At 37.1% G+C, this 16,987-nt stretch overlaps 1 protein-coding gene across 2 annotated transcripts in view; it reads left to right on the forward strand.

Moving 5' to 3' along the window:
• LOC107874014 (callose synthase 3) overlaps positions 1-16,549 on the forward strand; it is a 24,004-nt gene extending 7,455 nt beyond the window's left edge. For both annotated transcript variants that reach the window (XM_016720919.2, XM_016720921.2), the window contains exons 11-43: positions 804-941; positions 1,063-1,139; positions 1,228-1,321; positions 2,347-2,466; positions 2,546-2,663; positions 3,361-3,695; positions 3,787-3,839; positions 3,921-3,981; positions 5,581-5,662; positions 5,745-5,794; positions 5,901-5,987; positions 6,575-6,712; positions 6,836-6,930; positions 7,035-7,119; positions 7,416-7,576; positions 7,673-7,796; positions 7,929-8,029; positions 8,123-8,252; positions 8,328-8,479; positions 9,167-9,276; positions 9,411-9,542; positions 9,676-9,744; positions 9,833-10,019; positions 10,090-10,243; positions 11,734-11,853; positions 11,924-12,042; positions 12,499-12,582; positions 13,119-13,231; positions 13,317-13,546; positions 13,640-14,437; positions 14,518-14,568; positions 14,885-15,070; positions 16,111-16,549. In XM_016720919.2, the coding sequence (XP_016576405.1) occupies positions 804-941; positions 1,063-1,139; positions 1,228-1,321; positions 2,347-2,466; positions 2,546-2,663; positions 3,361-3,695; positions 3,787-3,839; positions 3,921-3,981; positions 5,581-5,662; positions 5,745-5,794; positions 5,901-5,987; positions 6,575-6,712; positions 6,836-6,930; positions 7,035-7,119; positions 7,416-7,576; positions 7,673-7,796; positions 7,929-8,029; positions 8,123-8,252; positions 8,328-8,479; positions 9,167-9,276; positions 9,411-9,542; positions 9,676-9,744; positions 9,833-10,019; positions 10,090-10,243; positions 11,734-11,853; positions 11,924-12,042; positions 12,499-12,582; positions 13,119-13,231; positions 13,317-13,546; positions 13,640-14,437; positions 14,518-14,568; positions 14,885-15,070; positions 16,111-16,359 (4,803 nt within the window). In that variant the 3' untranslated portion in view covers positions 16,360-16,549. The remainder of the gene's footprint in view (positions 1-803; positions 942-1,062; positions 1,140-1,227; positions 1,322-2,346; positions 2,467-2,545; positions 2,664-3,360; positions 3,696-3,786; positions 3,840-3,920; positions 3,982-5,580; positions 5,663-5,744; positions 5,795-5,900; positions 5,988-6,574; positions 6,713-6,835; positions 6,931-7,034; positions 7,120-7,415; positions 7,577-7,672; positions 7,797-7,928; positions 8,030-8,122; positions 8,253-8,327; positions 8,480-9,166; positions 9,277-9,410; positions 9,543-9,675; positions 9,745-9,832; positions 10,020-10,089; positions 10,244-11,733; positions 11,854-11,923; positions 12,043-12,498; positions 12,583-13,118; positions 13,232-13,316; positions 13,547-13,639; positions 14,438-14,517; positions 14,569-14,884; positions 15,071-16,110) is intronic.
• The last annotated feature ends 438 nt before the right edge of the window (positions 16,550-16,987 follow it).

The following is a 16,987-nucleotide window of genomic DNA, read 5'->3' on the forward strand; positions in this document are numbered from 1 at the left end:
CTCGCCGGAAAATCAATTCGAAATTTCAAGATTGTTCGATTAGAATTAGGGTGAGTTTTGTTAGAATTGTTAGATTGCTTCACTGTTATTAGGATGAGGTATAACTTATTAGCCTCCAAATTTTCTTTTTCTGCAAATAGACTCCTAAGGTTGTAAAGAAACAATTTTGTTAAATTAATACTCTTTTGTTTTCTTGAATTAGTGGGGCATAATTTTTTTCTTTTTTAAAGTTCATCTTCTGCAAAAGATGGAGAAGAGAATGGGGCGGGGCGGGGCGGGGTGGGGTGGGGGATCAGTTTTTTTTTTTCTTTTTAATTATAATATATTTAAAATAATTTTTGGACCCACTCAACATTTATCATTATTTAATTGGATTTTTAACATATATATTTTTTTAAAATTCATTTGCCACGTGTATTTTTCTTATTGGTCAATTTTGCCACGTAAGGTGAGTGTGTTACACACACTCTAAACCCTTTTGTTGTTGATTGGATCAAAATTCGGGGGTTTAGGGGCCTGATAGGTACAGGCCTTAGTTGAGGGGTATAAGTGAATTTTTGAAACAAGTTTGAGGGCTTGTCGATGACTTAAGCCAAGTTTTTTTTTTCATAAACTAGCTTGTGACTACCTATAAAGAGAGTCAAATATGATTCTTAGCTGAGAGTATACTGCAATTATCTGTCAGATACTCAGCTACTGTGGTGCGTCATTTATATTTTTAAAAATTTACCTTTTTTAATGTGTTTCGGATATCTCTTGTTATGTTAAATCATTTGGATCTCATACAATGGTTTCCCATGTAGATGGCATTTGAACTCTATGGCATGCTAGCTGGCAATGTTAGTCCCATGACAGGTGAAAATGTTAAGCCAGCGTATGGAGGAGAAGAGGAGGCTTTCTTGAGAAAAGTTGTTACTCCTATCTATGAAGTGATTGCACGGGTATTGCTTGCATTTTCGAGCTCTCTGTTCTCCCTATCTATTGTATTAAAATCACTTTTAGAGTTTTTGTTTTACTTTAGAAATTGAAGGAAAAACATTACATCCTTTTCTGCCATTTCAGGAAGCTGCAAGAAGCAGAAGAGGAAAAGCAAAGCATTCCCAGTGGAGGAACTATGATGATTTAAATGAATACTTTTGGTAGTCAACCTTTCCCTTTTCTATACCTTTCGTCTGGTTCAGTTATCCAGTATTTTGTTTATTTCTGACTTTATGCGTAAAACTATAGGTCAGTGGACTGCTTCAGATTAGGTTGGCCCATGCGTGCTGATGCTGATTTCTTTTGCCTCCCTGTAGAAGAACAGCGAGCTGAGAGAAATGGGGTAAAGCTTTTAGCTGCTGAAGTCTTCGTAATCCACACATTATCTTCTGGTTAATTATCTAATGTCTTTGAGTTTCTTGATTTTAATTAAAGTTTTGAAGTTGTTGATGAAAGTCGCATCTTCTCTTTCAGGCCCCACTAGTTTGAAAGAACTAATAGTGCTTTAAGAGGATTATATTGCTACTGAACATATATATAAGGTTCTGACTTGTTAGTGAGTGGACTTATTTTCTTAGAAATATAGGGCATTGCACTGACAATATGAGGGTCACTCTGTTCACTGCATAAATGAAAATCTAAAACATGCTCTACAGTGGATCTAGGTTTTTGGTGATAACACTGACAGTGTGGTGCTCATATGTCTTTCCTGTTTTCTGTCTAAATGCAGCTAGGAACCTTTTTCTTTTAATGCACGTAATTGTAACTTCAGCGTGCAATAAAGAGGACCTTTATTGGTTCAATAGACATAGTTCTGAAAGGTGAACACATTTTTGACTGTTGTGCTCTGTGTCTTAATGCAGCTGTGAATTTTCTTGCAACTACCTAGTTGTTTAGCTACATTCTAGACCATTTGTACCATTTGTCTGGTGTTGTTGTTTATACAACTCACCATAGAACAAAGGCATCGTTTCTAATCATTTAGACTTGGGGTTTGGTCTGACAAAACTGTGAGCTTTGTTAAAGGAACTTTGCTGTCGGTGACTGTGTGATATGTATCGGCTACTTTTTCCTTTTGGTACTAGCCATTTAACTCATTGTATACTGTTTGTAATCTTGGCGGCATGGTATGTGGATTTGACTGTTTTTCTGTCCTTGGCAAGTTATTTAGCCTTCATGCTTCCGTCCCTTTGAAATTGTAGTTTTCTTTATTTTATGATGTTACAGAACTAATGTCCTTGTGCTCTCTCCCATTTGCTTATGTGATTAATGCATCAGATTATCTGCTGTTTTTGAATGTTCAGTGAAACTTTATCCTTGATGACATGAACTCATGAACTAATTAGATCAAGTTATTGTGAATCTTAGGACAACAAGCCTTCTAGTGATCGCTGGCTGGGGAAAGTTAATTTTGTTGAGATACGATCATATTTGCACATCTTTAGGAGCTTTGACAGAATGTGGAGCTTCTTCATATTGTGTTTGCAGGTACTTTCTTCTTTTGGAGACCATGTTTCAATCGCTCTTTTATCTTTATTTAATTTATACAAGTGTTGATTGTGTGTAGGCAATGATAATTATTGCTTGGAATGGTTCGGGAGACCTGAGCCTGGTTTTCACTGGAAGTGTTTTCAAGAAAGTATTAAGTGTTTTTATAACAGCTGCAGTTTTGAAGCTTGGACAAGGTTTGTAAAATTATTTTCTATTCGTTGCAGCACATGAAAACTGTATTATTATTTGCTATTTGAGTCTCTTTCATAGTTTTGCTACCCACTTTCCCACCTTGCTGCACTAATATAGTTTGTCATGGTTGATGCAATTTTCATGGATGACAATGTTGGTGGAAGTTTTCAGTAAGTAATTGGATAATACCTGAAATTGGAAGTTTTTAGTAGGTTTTCATATACATGAAGGATTGTTTTTTGTTTCTTTTTTCTTTTAAGGTAAATGTTTCATGTGTGCCTTTTGATACAGCTAAGTACTATGAGCTACTAACAGCAATTTGTTGAACGGAATTTATGATAAAAGCTATTTAGTAGTGACTGTAGGTTAGTTCTTTCCATTGCTTAAGCGTAATATGTTAGCTGTGGTAGTGGGAGTTAAAAGATATCCAGTTATTAAGCTGGCCGGAGGACAGTCATTGTAACATTTATGTAGCATATTGATGTTCTAGAGTAGAATATATGTCCTCAAGTCCAGTGAAATCATTATAACTGAGTCAAATACAGTTTGATTGCACACAGGCAGTCGTAAATGACAAAAAGTATACTGGAGAAGTTACCTTATTTAAGTGGACGTGTTCCATTTTTTGGTGATCCTTATATCAGTGCTCCGATTTGTGTCGCCACAATATTTTAATGACTTACATTAAAACTGTTGCAGCCACCCTTGATGTGATGCTTAATTGGAAAGCTAGGCGAAGCATGTCATTCTATGTTAAACTACGATACATATTGAAGGTCATATCTGCAGCTGCTTGGGTGATCATTTTACCTGTTACATATGCTTATACATGGGAAAATCCTCCTCCATTTGCCCAAGCTATTAGAAATTGGTTTGGCAGCAACTCAGATTCCCCTTCACTGTTTATTCTGGCTGTGGTAATCTACTTGTCACCCAATATGCTTGCTGCTCTGCTCTTTCTATTCCCCTTTGTTCGTCGATTCCTAGAGAGATCACACTACAAAATTGTGATGCTGATGATGTGGTGGTCACAGGTAAATGTTTTCGGACTCATTTGTGCATTTGTAAGATCTCTCATTCATCTAGTTTAGAAATCTGATGCAATTTTTTTCTTATCAATTGCAGCCTCGTCTTTATGTTGGTAGAGGAATGCACGAGAGCACTTTTTCACTGTTCAAGTACGATACACTAAGTCGAAGCTTTTAAACTTTCATATTGATGGTCCTTTATATCTGATTACTTTTCATTCTAAATTTCAGATACACTATGTTCTGGGTACTTCTAATAGCGACAAAACTAGCATTCAGTTTCTATGTAGAGGTAATGCCTCTTCTATTGTCAACTTTTACCTTTTAGTTCATCAAACAAGGCATATAATCTAGAGGCATGCTATTTTATTTATCGATTTCCATTTAGACGTATTGGATGGACGATGTCACTTTCATATCAGGGGATTAAGTTGTAATATGCGTTAACTTTTAACATGCTAGGCAATATCTGAGATTGTCTTTTTAATAGACATTTTGTCCTACTCTAGTGTTCTATAAATTGGTATATGATTTTCTTTTGCCAAGTGTTGAAGAAATGGACTTTAGGCCTAACTCTAACCCCAAACCTAGGTCAAGAGGTAAGGATTGCACAAGACGATATAACATGACCAAGTACCCTTAACCCACGCAATGCGGGACTCCAACACCCCATGCATGCCTTGGTTTGGATGTCTGGAGTGTGAACTATATAAGAAGGGGCCCAACATCGGAAATAATGAGTTGGTTGGGCCTGACTCCGATACTGTCTAAAAAATAGATCTTTGGCCTAACTCAATCCTAAAGCTAGATCAAAAGGTGAGGATTTTCCCAAAGGAGAGGCCAGACCATACTGTGAAGAGCCCCACATCTGCCCTTAGAGGGATGAGCGGTTTCTTTAATATGTCTTGGGAAAACCTTATTTCTTGAGCTAGCTTTTGTGATTTAGGTTCATTACATGGTACAAAAGCAGGATCCTTCCCAATTCTTATTTCCGATGTTGGGTCTCACATTAAATACGCTTCATGTCCAGCCATGGGCGTGTGTGTGTGTGTGTGTGTGAAGCGCCCCACTTTAAGGGATGAGTGGCCTCTTTAATATGACTTGTGCAGTCCTCACCTCTCGAGCTAGCTTTGGGCTTGAGTTAGGTTCATAACACATATAAACAGACTAAGTAACCTTAACCCACTCAATGTGCGACTCCAGCATTAACTATGACTATATGATTTTCCGCTGTGAAGTCCCACATTGGTTAAGTGAGTTATGGTCATATGGTCTTGAATAGTCTTCCCCTCATGAGTTAATTCTTGGGGGGGTAACAACTTAGATCCATGTCTCTTTGTTGTATTTCAATATGTTCTGCCCCGTGTTATAATTTGCACTACAGTTGTCCAGTGCGAGGGGAGTGTAAAATCCCACATTGGTTGAGGGAATGAGTTGTAATCTTTTTATATGGTCTTGGGCAATCCTCCTCTCATGATCTGATTTGCGGGTTGAATTAAATTCCAAGTGTCACATCTTCATGTCCGCAAGTTATCTGTGCACTTATCACCATCAACTTGAACATGAATTTGGATTAGTCTTTCATCATTAGAATAAGCATTTCTCTGGAAAATTATTTGTTCTCTCAGAAGGATTTCTTGCAAGTAATAGGAATGTTGTACTGTAATACTTACAGTATAAAAAGATAGAAATGTTAGAATTCTGGTTTATTAACGTAAGAATTTAACAGGAAATTGCTGCTGAAGGTGACAACTGATAATGAGTAGATGCTAAAAGGGAAAAATGACCCAGTTCCTCACATTTATTTGCTTGCGTAAAAATCAATATAATATATTAGCAAAAGTTGCCTTCTTTACGAGTTATACTGACAATGAAAAGTTGTTTGCTCCAGATAAAGCCTTTAGTGGAACCAACGAAAAAGATTATGAGTGTCCACATTAGAACTTATCAGTGGCATGAATTTTTCCCCCATGGTAATCAACTGATTTGAACTTTGAGCTATTTGATATTATTCTCTTCTCCTCGTGGTCCTAATGTGGATATTTTGATATGCAGCAAGCAGCAACATTGGTGTTGTTATCGCTCTTTGGGCTCCAATTATCCTTGTAGGATTTTCCTCCTCAGTTTGGATAATCTTTAGCAGAGCCATGGTGTAATACTACTAGTTTATTCCATTTTAGCTAAAAGCTGGTTGGATTTGCTTTATTGTAGGTTTATTTTATGGATGCTCAGATATGGTATGCCATATTCTCCACAATTTTCGGTGGTATTTATGGAGCATTTCGGAGGCTTGGAGAGGTTGGTGGTTAACTGCTTCATCGCTGTAGTCTTATAATGTCTTAAATCTTAGATTTTTTAATGGGTAATAGTCTTGGATTCTAATTGAAAAATGAACATAATATAGTTTGCTTAGTTTTAACTTTAAGCTGTTTCTGCAAATTCTAACAAAATAAGATGAGAGCTAATAGATTTAGATGTGCTTTTGTCATTAATCAACATGAAATGTGACCTTGTTTTGGGTCGACTTTATTATGAGCTTGGTGTTTTCTAGGAACCTGATTGCTAAATTGCCAGTAAGAAAAATCTCATATTCAAATGCTGAACATGTCACCAATTTATATTCATTCTTTTTAAGCTATGTGAGGAATCATATGCTAGGTTCAGTTTATTTGTATCGGTAGCTTAGGATATTTTCTGTGTTCGTTCTTATCTGCCATATCCTGGTAAAGTTTAAGGGCTAATCCAACTGCAGTTGTTTCTGGAAAAATTGTGAATTGAACCTCAGCAGCAGCTATATTTGCATATTTGTGCTTTGATAGATTGTTTGCTCTCCGGAAATATTATGCGTTTCTTTGTTGGCCTCTAATTTCTTGTCTTGCTTCCAGATTCGAACTTTAGGAATGCTGAGGTCCAGGTTCCAGTCTTTGCCTGGTGCTTTTAATGCTTGTTTGATACCGGAGGAGAAGAGTGAGCAACCTAAAAAGAAAGGACTAAAAGCAACATTCTCTCGAAATTTTGCCAGGGTTAGGCTTCTTTTTCCTTGTCATTGGTCTCTAATATCTGTATTTGTTTATTCTTATAATAATGAAAAGGAAGTGTGAGGAAGTTTTAACTTGTGAACTTTGTATAATGTTATCATTTATTAGGTGCCATCCAACAAGGAAAAGGAAGCTGCAAGGTTTGCTCAATTGTGGAATAAAATAATCACAAGTTTTAGAGAGGAAGATCTTATCAGCAATCGGTAAGTTCTGAAATGTCGCACATCATATGGCTCTTTCATCATCCTTACGTGTCAATCAAAATATTGCATTTGCTTATTACTGTTATGTTTGCATTTATTTTCAGTGAGATGGACCTATTGCTTGTTCCTTACTGGGCTGATCGTGAGTTGGATCTTGTGCAGTGGCCACCATTTTTGCTTGCTAGCAAGGTTCTCTTCTCTTCACTTTTTTTTTCCAGTTTTGGTCTCATACTTGCTGCATCTCAGTAAAAAATTTCACTTTTTCAAAAAGTTGGCACTAAAAGAAACTTATATCACAGTGTTGGTAAATGATTGTGCATTCCATTTGACTAGATTGCATTTGTTTGGTCTTTAGTATTGATGTATTGTGGGGTTTACTATTAGTGTGCATTTTGAACGATTATTCCTGTTTTCATCCAAAAATCAGTAGCTGATGTCATATTTGGGTTCACTTGATTTTTGACTCATTCAAATTGTATGAATAGATTCCAATAGCAGTGGATATGGCTAAGGATAGCAACGGAAAGGATCGTGAGCTCAAAAAGAGGATTGAGGCTGACCCGTATATGTCATCTGCTGTTTGTGAGTGCTATGCTTCATTTCGCAATGTGATAAAAGTTTTGGTTTCAGGTCGCCGCGAGAAGGAGTAAGTTTCTGAAAGAATGTAGTGATTAATGGTGCTTTTTGTTTGCTCTGAATCTTCTTCTCATGTTGTAACTTCTCAATTTGTGTTGTTATTTAGGGTTATAGAGTATATCTTTTCAGAAGTTGACAAGCATATTGAAGCCGGCGACTTAATTAGTGAATTCAAGATGAGTGCTCTTCCCAGTCTGTATGAGCTGTTTGTTAAGCTCATCAAGTACTTGGTAGGTTTTCAAAGTCTGTTCTTGTTGAGTTCTTTTCTTTGTCACTTCTATGGATATCTCTACCCATCCAACTTCTCTTGCTGATAAATTGGGAAGTAATGAACTGAAATTGATTTTTCTAAAATCTTACAGCTAGAAAATAGGCAGGAGGACAGGGATCAAGTTGTACTTCTATTCCAAGATATGCTAGAAGTTGTTACGCGAGATATAATGATGGAAGATCACGTATCAAGGTTTTTCTCTGGCCTATAATCATTAATCGTGCTGGTTATTCATGAATTTGGTGAATAAATCCTGTTTGGGTATTTTACTTTTCAACCAAACAGCTTGGTAGATTCTATCCACGGAGTCCCAGGGTATGAAGGAATGGTCCCTCTTGATCAGCAATATCAGTTATTTGCTTCTGCTGGAGCTATCAAATTCCCCCCTCCTGAATCTGAAGCTTGGAAAGAGAAGGTAGGTCAAGTTGAGGAAATATATTTGCAGTTGGTGTTCATTTTTCTTTTCTAAATGTTGTTTCTTTTTCCTCAGATCAAAAGATTGTATTTGCTGCTTACAGTAAAGGAGTCTGCAATGGATGTACCATCCAACTTAGAAGCTAGGAGGCGAATATCCTTCTTCTCCAATTCATTGTTCATGGACATGCCCTCAGCACCAAAAGTCCGCAATATGCTTTCTTTCTCGTAAGTCCTCGGGCCTTGTTTATTGAGGGTCTTTATCCTTTCCCACTATCAAGAGGTGCATTACAATGATATCGTGTTTTCGCGTTTATTTGCACAAATTTCTTTAGGCTAGTGATTGTTACTGAGATGGAGGTTGATTTATAGGTAGTATTTGAGAATGCTATTATTTCCTATTGCATGTCCCAATGATAGGCCCCATACACGCTTCAATTGGAAGGCCCGGGTGTGTGAGGAGGTTTTAGGTTGTCCCGCTTTGGTTTAGGGAGGGTTTTTTTTCCTCGTTACATGATCTTGGGCAAACCTTGTTTCATGAACTAGCTTTTGAGGTTGAGTTGGACCCAATGGTCATTTCTTAACATCATGGTTATGGTGCATGCTAAGTCAACTAGGCATGACCTCAAGCTTTTACTAGGATGTTCACATAATTTCAGCACTCACAGAGTTAACTTTTCCTCAAAAAAAAAATAAAAAAATTCAGCACTCACAATCTTAAGCGAGTCGTTTTTTTTTTTAATTCAAATGAACTTAAGTCATGGAATGTCAAATATAGTGTACTTTTGGAGATTTTATATTATCATAAGAGGTAGATCATGTATTGGGTAGTTCTTCTTGTGATTCTTCAATTGACGTGAAGCAGAGGCAATTACCTTACCGTTCTAACTTGTTTCTTGAACTTTCTTACTTTAGTGTCTTGACCCCATACTACACGGAGGAAGTGCTTTTCTCATCAGATGATTTGGATAAACAAAATGAGGATGGTGTTTCCATTCTGTTCTATTTGCAGAAAATTTATCCAGGTTTGTTTGTTTACCTTGATTTTCAAGATGCTCGTCACAGGATTACTAGTGATTTTTTCCCTTTGTCTGTTAAGTTCAAATGTAATTTTCTGATTCTTCTTTTTTTTCACCAAACTAATAATGGTTCCATACAGATGAATGGAACAATTTTCTTGAGCGCGCGGAGTGCACTAGTGAAGATGACCTTAGGTTTAAATGGTCTCCTGAGTTGGAAGAAAACCTCCGTCATTGGGCTTCATATAGAGGACAGACTTTAACAAGGACTGGTATGGAGTTTATTTTGTTTATATTTGTTTGGTGTATAAAAGAAGACACTGTTCTTGCAGTTAAATTTATACTGACTTATAGTACGGCTCCTTCACAATTTGTTGATACATTGATGCATTGTCTGATTTCTAGTGAGAGGGATGATGTATTACCGCAAAGCGCTGGAGCTTCAAGCTTTCCTTGATATGGCCCAGGATGATGGTAATTGACTACTACCAAAGAATCCCTGAGTTACCTTCTAACATTGTATTCACCTTAATTGAGAGGTCGTTTACTTTATCGATAACAGATTTGATGGAGGGCTATAAGGCTATCGAATTAAATGAGGATCAGATGAAGGGAGAGCGGTCTCTGTGGGCACAATGTCAAGCAGTTGCTGATATGAAATTCACATATGTTGTCTCATGCCAGCTATATGGTATTCACAAGCGATCTGGTGATCCACGTGCACAAGATATTCTGCGGCTTATGACAACGTATGTGAACTCTTTTAGATAGTCCATCTGATTAGGCAATGTCCTAACCTCTATATATTCTGGTTAACAGGTACCCATCTATGCGTGTTGCTTATATTGATGAAATTGAAGAACCAAGTAAAGATAGGTCCAAGAAAGTTAATCCAAAGGTCTACTATTCCACTCTTGTCAAAGCTGCCCTGCCAAATTCAAATTCTACTGAGCCTGGTCAAAACTTGGATCAGGTAAGAAGGAAATGTTAAATAATTTGTCATGATTATTACATATATTTCTTTTAGTCGGGAAAAAGTGTAGATTTCTTGTCCTATGAATTGTCAGTGAGGAGTCATATAGCTAGCTCAACCCAACTGAGTTGCTGTAGCCCTATGAAAGCAATTTTTTAAATGCTATTCCATTTTCACTCATTTGAAGCCCTTACCATGCCAGAATCTCTTCTTGGGAGATGCCAATTTGTTTTGAGTTCACAATAGTGGCCTCCTTTGTAGTTCTTCACATCATTAATCACAACATGAATGCATGTGAACTTGTTTGAGGGTGTGTTTGGTATGATGGAAAATGTTTTCCATGGAAAGTGTTTTCCTAGAAAATATTTTCCCGGAAAACAAGTTGATTTCTTACTTGTTTTCTTCTGTTTTGGTTGGTGGATGGAAAATAATTTTCGGAAAATATTTTCTAGTGTTTGGTTGGTGAATAAAAAAATATCTTTCAAAAAATACATTTTAGTGTTTAGCTAAAGTGTAAAAATACATTTTAGAAAAATAATTTTTGATTCCAAAAAAATATTTTTTTTAGGGTGTGTTTGATTGATATGAAGGAGGAAAATATTTTCTAGAAAAATAAGTGGGTTCTTACTTGTATTCTTGTATTCATTATGCAAATTGGGTAGGTATATGTTTTCTAAAAGTATTTGTATATATTTAACAAAAACAATGAGAATGAATAGGATAAGAAGGGTGATTTTTTTTTCTTTAAAATCAAATTAAAAACATTAATTTTTTTTGGAGAGGAGGTTGGGATTGTCAAAATTGGTAGTAAGGGGGGGGAAGTAAGAGTGGGGTATGGCAAAAAATTGAAATACTTTTTTTTGAATGAAGTTTGATGGGGTTGGCGTAGGGGAGTGAGTGTAGGGTAAGAAAAAAATTGAAATATTTCAAAAAAAATTTAAATTTATTTTTTTGAGGGGGGAGGTAAGAAAAAACTTTGAATTTTTCTAAAAAAATAAAATATCTTTTTTTTAGGGGGGGGGGGGGGGTTGGGGAGGGGGATGAGACAAGAAAAAAATTAAAATATTCTTTTTAGATAAGGGTGGGTGGGGGTGGGGGATTGAGGGTTGGAGTAGGGGAGGGTAATTTGGAGAGTTGTATGAATATTTCAACTTAAGAGTGAGGTTGAAAGAGAGTTTTGGAAAATGTTTTCCTTACTTTTTGAAGGGAAATCATTTTTCTTAGATTTGAGGAAATAAGTTGATTTGGAAAATATTTTTCAAAACCTTTAAGCCAACCAAACATGAGAAAATTGGAAAACATTTTCCAGAAAATGTTTTCCTTCATACCAAACACACCCTGAATGTCCCTTGAAAGTAGAAAGCAGTTTTTTGGAATACCATTTATGAAGCAATCCAGACATTCTTGTGAAGTTGCACTAGCCAGAACAGTATAGTTTTTTGTATAATACAATACCTTCTAATTTTAATCTGTCTTTTTCTCTCTTTTAGGTTATCTACCGCATAAAACTTCCAGGTCCTGCTATCTTGGGTGAAGGAAAGCCTGAAAACCAGAATCATGCTATTATATTCACTCGTGGAGAAGGGCTGCAGGCTATAGATATGAATCAGGTATGTCGTTATAATAATTTGAGATGCTGATTTCACTCTCAAATTCCTGACTTTGGATATCTGTTTCTAGGATAACTACATGGAGGAAGCCTTAAAAGTGAGGAATTTGCTCCAAGAATTTCTTAAGAAACATGATGGTGTGAGGTTCCCTACTATACTGGGGCTGAGAGAGCACATATTTACCGGAAGGTAACACTTGTCCTGAATTGTTATCTGTACTTAAGTATTTAAAATTGTTTCTATGAGGGTAGAGAGTTGGTGGGTAGGAGTGCATCCTTACTAGTAGGGAGGAGTGCTTTGTGTGTAGTTGTGCCTGTATTCATAGTGTTATGCATGTGTCTTGTAGTTTCTTGATCGTGGTGTTTTGGTGTTGCTTGTGATTTCGGATAGACAGTTTATAGTATTAATCTATGGGTGTCTTGTTTCTTGTATGATTTTGTTGTGTGTTTTTATGTTTTTTGTTTGTTATACTTGTGTTTGTCCTGAGCCGGGGGTCTATCGGAAACAGTCTCTCTACTTCATTCGAGGTAGTGATATGGACTGTGTACATTTTACCCTCCCCAGTGTACACTTTGTGGTTATACACTGGGTATGTTATTGTTGTTGTTGTTGAGTAATACTTATCTCTTGTTTGGTTTGATGCAGTGTTTCTTCTCTCGCTTGGTTTATGTCCAATCAAGAGACAAGTTTTGTGACGATAGGCCAGAGACTGTTGGCAAACCCTCTAAAGTAAGAACTTTAAATTTCCAGTGTTCATCCTTGTTTCTGTTTCTAATTTAGTAATCCCTTTAGCAAAGAGGAGTATTTAATAAGCTCTATAAAAGTTAACTGTGTTATCTATTTATACAATACTAAATGTTGCTTTCCAGCTGATTTATGTAGTGAAGTAGTTCATTGGATACAATTTTTTAGATATCAATTTTTAGATATGTATGTATTCTCCTACCTCATTCCAACTTATCGAGACTCCAAAGCTGTGCAAGACAAAGCTTAAAACCTACTTAGGACCATGCTGGGCTGTTTCGAAGTGTTTTAAGATATGTCTCAAAACTAAAGACAAAGTGTAGAATGTCTTATTTACTGTTAGAGAATGATATGAATACATCAGCTTTATGAAATAAAATGCTACAGTTAGTTTACTCTGCGTTTCTCTTTCATTTAAAAGTTGGTTAGACTATACTGTATTTGTCCAAGTTCGAAGTCCTATACGAATGTTGTCTCTTTCCCCACCCTTATTTAATAACTTCCACTTTATATTTCTCCAGGGTTCGATTCCATTATGGCCACCCTGATATCTTTGACAGACTTTTCCACCTTACAAGGGGTGGGGTTAGCAAAGCTTCTAAGATTATCAACTTAAGTGAGGACATATTTGCTGGTAGGTCCAAACTTTGTGAAGTTTGAACATCTGTACCTTATAGAATTTGACTTGAGAAATATAATTTCTTCATTTATGGTTGTAGGCTTTAATTCTACACTTCGTGAAGGCAATGTTACTCACCATGAATACATTCAAGTTGGTAAAGGGAGGGATGTGGGACTTAATCAAATATCTCTATTTGAGGCGAAAATCGCTAATGGCAATGGAGAACAGACACTCAGTCGGGATTTATACAGGCTTGGACATCGTTTTGATTATTTCAGAATGTTATCATGTTATTTCACTACCATCGGTTTCTACTTCAGTACCTTGGTATGTTGCTTGAAGTTTACCTTGTGAAATGATTGTATTGTTTCGCAAAAAAATTGAATTCACCCCTGAATATTTTCTGCTTTCCTCTGGCAGATTACTGTCCTCACCGTGTATGTGTTCCTCTATGGCCGCCTTTACCTTGCCCTAAGTGGACTTGAGGAAGGGCTCAGCAATGAACCAGCTATAAAAAACAACAAACCTCTTCAAGTGGCTCTTGCGTCTCAGTCCTTTGTGCAAATTGGGTTTCTGATGGCCCTTCCTATGATGATGGAGATTGGATTGGAAAAAGGATTCCGCACAGCACTCAGTGAATTTATACTGATGCAACTGCAGTTGGCACCAGTATTCTTCACATTTTCACTTGGAACAAAGACCCATTATTATGGAAGAACATTACTCCATGGAGGTGCAAAATACAGGCCTACTGGTCGTGGTTTTGTGGTCTTTCATGCGAAGTTTGCCGATAACTATCGCTTCTACTCCCGTAGCCACTTTGTCAAGGGACTTGAGCTAATGATATTATTAATCGTGTATCAATTTTTTGGTCAAAAATACAGAGGAGCTGTTGCATTTATCTTAATCACTGTGTCGATGTGGTTCTTGGTGGGAACCTGGCTCTTTGCTCCCTTCCTCTTCAACCCCTCTGGTTTTGAATGGCAAAAGATAGTTGATGATTGGACTGATTGGAATAAGTGGATAAGTAACAGAGGAGGTATTGGTGTTCCACCCGAGAAGAGTTGGGAATCATGGTGGGAGGAGGAACAAGAGCATCTTAGGCATTCTGGTATACGCGGTATTGTCGCTGAAATTCTGCTGTCTTTACGCTTCTTTATCTATCAGTATGGGCTCGTCTATCACTTGAAGATCACAATAAAAAATCAGAGTTTTCTGGTATGCCATATATTAACCCTCTTTTTTCATTTAAATAGACATCAGAAGGCTATATTCTAAAGTTTATGTATGGATTGCAGGTTTATGGTGCATCATGGTTAGTAATACTTCTGGTACTATTTGTCATGAAGGTGAGACCAAATTCTTCGTAGAATCTGTTACACGAATCTATACAAGATAAGTTACAAAAATAAAGAGCATTTTTCTCTGCCTGTGACATCCAATGGTGCATCGTATACATTTCAAACCTGTTTCCAAATCGTGAGATGCTTTCACATTGCTTACCGGAAAAATTTGGATGAGATCGTCATACTTTTTTTGTTGTTGATTTGATGACTCAAAAATGATCAACGCTGAATTGTCAATAACCACCCCTTTAAATTAACATTCCTGACAAGTATTAGTATGCTGTTGTGTTTTTCTGATTTATTTTTCTCTGTTTTTCAGACAATATCTGTTGGTAGACGAAAATTCAGCGCAAATCTCCAACTCGTGTTCCGTCTTATAAAGGGATTGATATTCTTAACATTTGTTGCAACACTGGTGATTCTGATGACACTGCTCCATATGACTCCTAAAGATATGGTGGTGTGTATTCTCGCTTTCTTGCCAACTGGCTGGGGCATGCTTCTGGTTAGTCATCATCCTTTTCATCTCCTTTACGTATTTTCGTGTCCAGCTTTATACATTAAGATCTCGTTTTGGTGGTGCTATAAAACTTTCCATGCTCGGTGTATGTATCATAAAATTCCTACAAGTATTCTTGGTGATATTATACTCAGAATTATTGATTCTTATAATAACCGAACAGTGAGCATAGGACTAAGGATTGAAATATGACATTTTCTTGCAATGAACAGTAATTAACATTAAGTAAAATTTAGGCCCCAACTCGCTTGGGATTGAGGTGTGGCCGTTGTTGTAAAAGGAAATTTTAGGGCCTATTGTACTCTTTGTTAGCTGCATATAAATCTTGTCTGTCGATAAGAATTTTAGTAGTCAATATTACCATCTGCAGAAACTCAGCTATAAGTAAATCACCATGTAGAAGAATTGTAAGGGATCTAATCCGCGGTTTTACTTAAAAAAATATAGTGAATGTTGCAAACCAAACATATACTAATTAAACAATCGAAAGCAAACATTCGCTTTGACAAACTTCAAGTAAACTGTTGAGCCATATATTTCCAGTAGTAGGAAATATTGGAAAACTTGTTTGAGGAGTATTTCAAGTACTATGTTGGCATTCATTAACAATTCTTTTAACCTTTTTTCCAAGTAAAATCATTTTTAAACACAACTTCAACTTCCAATTACTCTTTTCAACTTCAACTACAAATCTTTTCCTTTTTTATACACGGCAGAGTTAAAATTTTGATTAAAAGGAGAGTGGAATAATTCTTCACAGAAGGTTCGGCTGAGGTGCGGGTTTGGGTCGGCGGGGTCATTTGGGTGCCGTTTTTGGGCCAAATCGGTGTGCTATATAGCCCACTATTCTGTGGGTGGGCCCGAGGCCCGAGGCCCGACACATTTTTTTGGTGTTGGTAGGACTATTTAAGAACCTCTCTATCTCTAGTAGTAGGGGCAAGGTCTCTCCCCATACCCAACTTGTGGGAAACCTTATAGTTTGTGTGTAAATTTCTTTGTGTTTGCATTTCTTTTTCCGTTTTCAGATTGCTCAAGCATTGAAGCCTGTTGTTAAAAGAGCTGGATTCTGGGGATCAGTTCGAACTCTAGCTCGTGGCTATGAGATTGTGATGGGATTGCTTCTGTTCACTCCGGTTGCTTTTCTGGCATGGTTTCCATTTGTATCCGAGTTTCAAACGCGTATGCTGTTCAACCAAGCATTCAGTAGAGGTCTTCAGATTTCTCGTATTCTTGGAGGACAACGTAAAGATCGTTCCTCCAGAAACAAGGACTAGAATTGCTGGCATTAACATTCAACCTTCTATGTTTTGTCATTGTTGTTGTTCATTCACATTGTAAGCTTGCTGCTGCTGCTGCCTTTGTAATTATGTAGTGGTAAGTAATGGCAGCATTTTTGGGCAAATACCATATTCCATTTTTGTAAAAGCCATTGAAAAATTTCCTTAGTGGAATCTCTCTTTTACATTTTTGTGATCCTCGGGATCTTTTCGAGTTACTTTTACTTTTAGTAGCGTTAGATATGTTAGAGTGGTTAAAAGTCCCACATTGGTTGGGGAATGGACTAGTGGTTTACTTATTTAGAGTTGGGTAATTCTAACCTCAAAAGCTAGCTCGAGAGGTGAGGATTACCCAAGTCCATATAAGCAAACCGCTAGTCCATTCCCTTATCAATGTGGGACTTTTACCCACTCTAACACTCCCCTCACGCCAGGCCCAACTGGCACTGGCGCGTGGATCGGGAGTCCCATGATACCATGTTAAGAAATGGACTTTGGATAATCCTCACCCCAACTGGCGCGTGGATCGGGAGCTCAAAACGGGGATGAACTTGACTCTGATACCATGTTAAGAAATGGACCTTGGGTAATCCTCACCTCTCGAGCTAGCTTTTGAGGTTGAGTT

Source organism: Capsicum annuum, chromosome 1 (genome assembly GCF_002878395.1).
Source record: "Capsicum annuum cultivar UCD-10X-F1 chromosome 1, UCD10Xv1.1, whole genome shotgun sequence".
Taxonomy (NCBI): Eukaryota; Viridiplantae; Streptophyta; class Magnoliopsida; order Solanales; family Solanaceae; genus Capsicum; species Capsicum annuum.